General features: G+C 51.2%; 1 protein-coding gene across 3 annotated transcripts in view; it reads right to left on the bottom strand.

Annotated features, from left to right (window-relative positions):
• LOC126569728 (ATP-dependent RNA helicase bel) overlaps nt 1–2,500 on the bottom strand; it is an 8,901-nt gene that overhangs the window by 5,603 nt on the left and 798 nt on the right. For all 3 annotated transcript variants that reach the window (XM_050227017.1, XM_050227016.1, XM_050227015.1), the window contains exon 2: nt 1,940–2,193. In XM_050227017.1, the coding sequence (XP_050082974.1) occupies nt 1,940–1,984 (45 nt within the window). In that variant the 5' untranslated portion in view covers nt 1,985–2,193. The remainder of the gene's footprint in view (nt 1–1,939; nt 2,194–2,500) is intronic.

The raw sequence follows: 2,500 nt of genomic DNA, 5'->3' as shown, positions 1-2,500 counted from the left end.
GACGCTCGGCAGTAGAGCATAGGATGCCAGTGACCACGACCATAGCTCGTGCACGCGAAGGTAGGCTACTGGCAACGATAACGACGACGATGACGGTCGTGGCATTGAAGCACGTGGGGCTCGTGTAACACGACGACCGTCAAATCCCACACAAGTTATTATAAGCCAACCTGTGAGTGAGCTTCTAAGCAAACGCACGATTATCGTATACAGAACTAAAGGGTTCAGAGTGGTCTTTTGTGAGATAGTAAGCGCGAACGGGACGGGAGAGCATGTTCTGTAATGAATTTAACTGCGAAGGAAACGACAACATCTACGCTTCCTCACTCTGTACGACTCGCTCTCCCCCTCTCTCTCTCTCTCTCTCTCTCTCTCTCTCTCTCTCTCTCTCTCTCTCTCTCTCTCTCTCTCTCTGTCTGTAGCGCTTACACTCATTGACCGCTGGTTCCCGCGAGACGATGCAGCAGCGCAATTGCATCCAGGGATCCGAGAGGAACGGCAAAGGAGATGGTAGGGTATAGGGGTGTTGGGCATAATATGCGCATTACAGATGACGCGCAACGAAGACGGCCATGGAAGGCTATAAAAATCCCTGTTTCTCGGCGTAACGAAGCGAAAAGACGCAAATTGTCTCAACCATCCCTGCCATCAATCGAAGAGAGCGGTGCGTTTCTCTCAAAGGCGAAGGTATTTCCTTATGATTTCCACGATTTCTGAAATAAGTACAGGCCGCATTTACGGTACGCCGCCAAAGCACGCTTTGTTCCGCTAGTAAAATGTGGAGCGATGTTGATTGTTCCAACGCTGTCGTGGGGGATCTTGTGTACGCGATGGTGATGGTAGTTGGTCGACTTATCTAGGCCAAACACGCTGCTTTGTACCGTTACTAAGAGGCGCGCTAGCGATGGATGGTGGAACAACCGCCGACATTCGACGGAGAAAGACGATCAAGAAGAGCGTGAAACCACACTTCACCACCAAACGGGACATACAGCGTCGCCCAACCCCCGCTGAGATGAGTAATCGTGGGACCTGCGTGCGGTGGGGCTGGGGACGCCCCTGGTCACGACGCGGATCGCGAAATTCACGTTATGATTCATGCTCGAACAGGATGGTACGGCGATTGGTTAGAGAGTTTTTTGTTGGTGGACCGATGATGATTCAGAAACAAGCATCCGACGTCCGCTTTGTTGGCATGAAGAAGGCGCACTCGATGTGATCGATACGGTGTGCAGAAATCAAAGGTGATAAGCAAATCACCCTTTCAATCGCTCTTCCACATCGCTCCGGTAACCAGTACGGGGGTACAGTGAATAAAGTTATACACGGTTTGTGCCGCTTCCGTGTGCATTTGCAACCCATTCGTGGTTCTCGTCGTAATGTTGTGCAATCGGAAAAGCAATGGTTGCTGCGTGTTCCTGTTTAGTGGTTGGGCTTGGAGCTCCATCCCACTGCGCTAGTATGCGGGACCTGCACATGGAGTGCAGTGCGGTAAAAGGGGTCTCGGAAACAACCTTCGAGTCGAACAGACAGCTAGAGGTCGAATATGTGGCCCTGGGCCCTGGGCCCTGGGTGGGTAACAGCCAGGCCCATGCCCGAACGTACTCATACGATCCACTTGATGGCCGCCATAACCAGTAACCGTAACCATGATCCCGGACAACGAAAAACACGAGTGGAAAATGCAATTTTGCACCCAACCTGCTGCCCCCAGCCGCGCCATGTCTCATGACACGATTCACGCGCCCACAGACATACATATTCACGCTCGCCGACGACGTCACCAAACGGCCGGGCGCTCCTAGCAACAGTATTCGCAGGCACACTATTTTGATTGGAGGAGTATAACCACCCGCACCCACCCCGCCGCGAGTCACGCTGAGGTGAGGTGAGGCAGCAGCAGCATCATCATCATCAGCGAATCCCACAATTTACGTACCTGCTGCTCTAGACCTGTACCATTTTGGTTAATAGCATTACTCATATTACAATGAGCGTTCGTATGGTTTTGTTGCGTTTCTTCCACCGTAGGTATAGAGAGGAAAGAAAGGACACTCCCGCTGCTGCTGCTTTGCTGGCACGAACGATTTCCTGCTGCTGTTGAACGCTGTTGTAAAGTTTTTCGCTTGTATTTAAGCCTTTGTCTTTGTTGCTTTTGCCAGTTTCACCTTCACTTGGCTTGCTTTTACTTCACTGCACGGGCACGCACACACACAAACACACACACATACACAAGGGGAAAAAGAAAGAAAGGGGTATGCATTAAAAAATGGTCGATAATTGCGTAAGATAATTCAAAAAGTTTGCACTTGAAAACGGGAAGATCCTGTTGGCAGTGGAGCGATGGATTCGTGGATCACTCTCGGAAACACTACGAACGCGAACGCATACGCGCACACACTCACGCACGCACGCACGCACTTCAGTTTTTCAGCGTTTTACTTTTTCCGCGTCTGGGTTTGCTCGAGCCCAGAGTGCCGTGGTTTGCGCTTACGCTGCG

This window comes from Anopheles aquasalis, chromosome 2 (genome assembly GCF_943734665.1).
Source record: "Anopheles aquasalis chromosome 2, idAnoAquaMG_Q_19, whole genome shotgun sequence".
Lineage (NCBI taxonomy): Eukaryota > Metazoa > Arthropoda > Insecta > Diptera > Culicidae > Anopheles > Anopheles aquasalis.
This window is presented reverse-complemented; position numbering and strand designations above follow the sequence as displayed.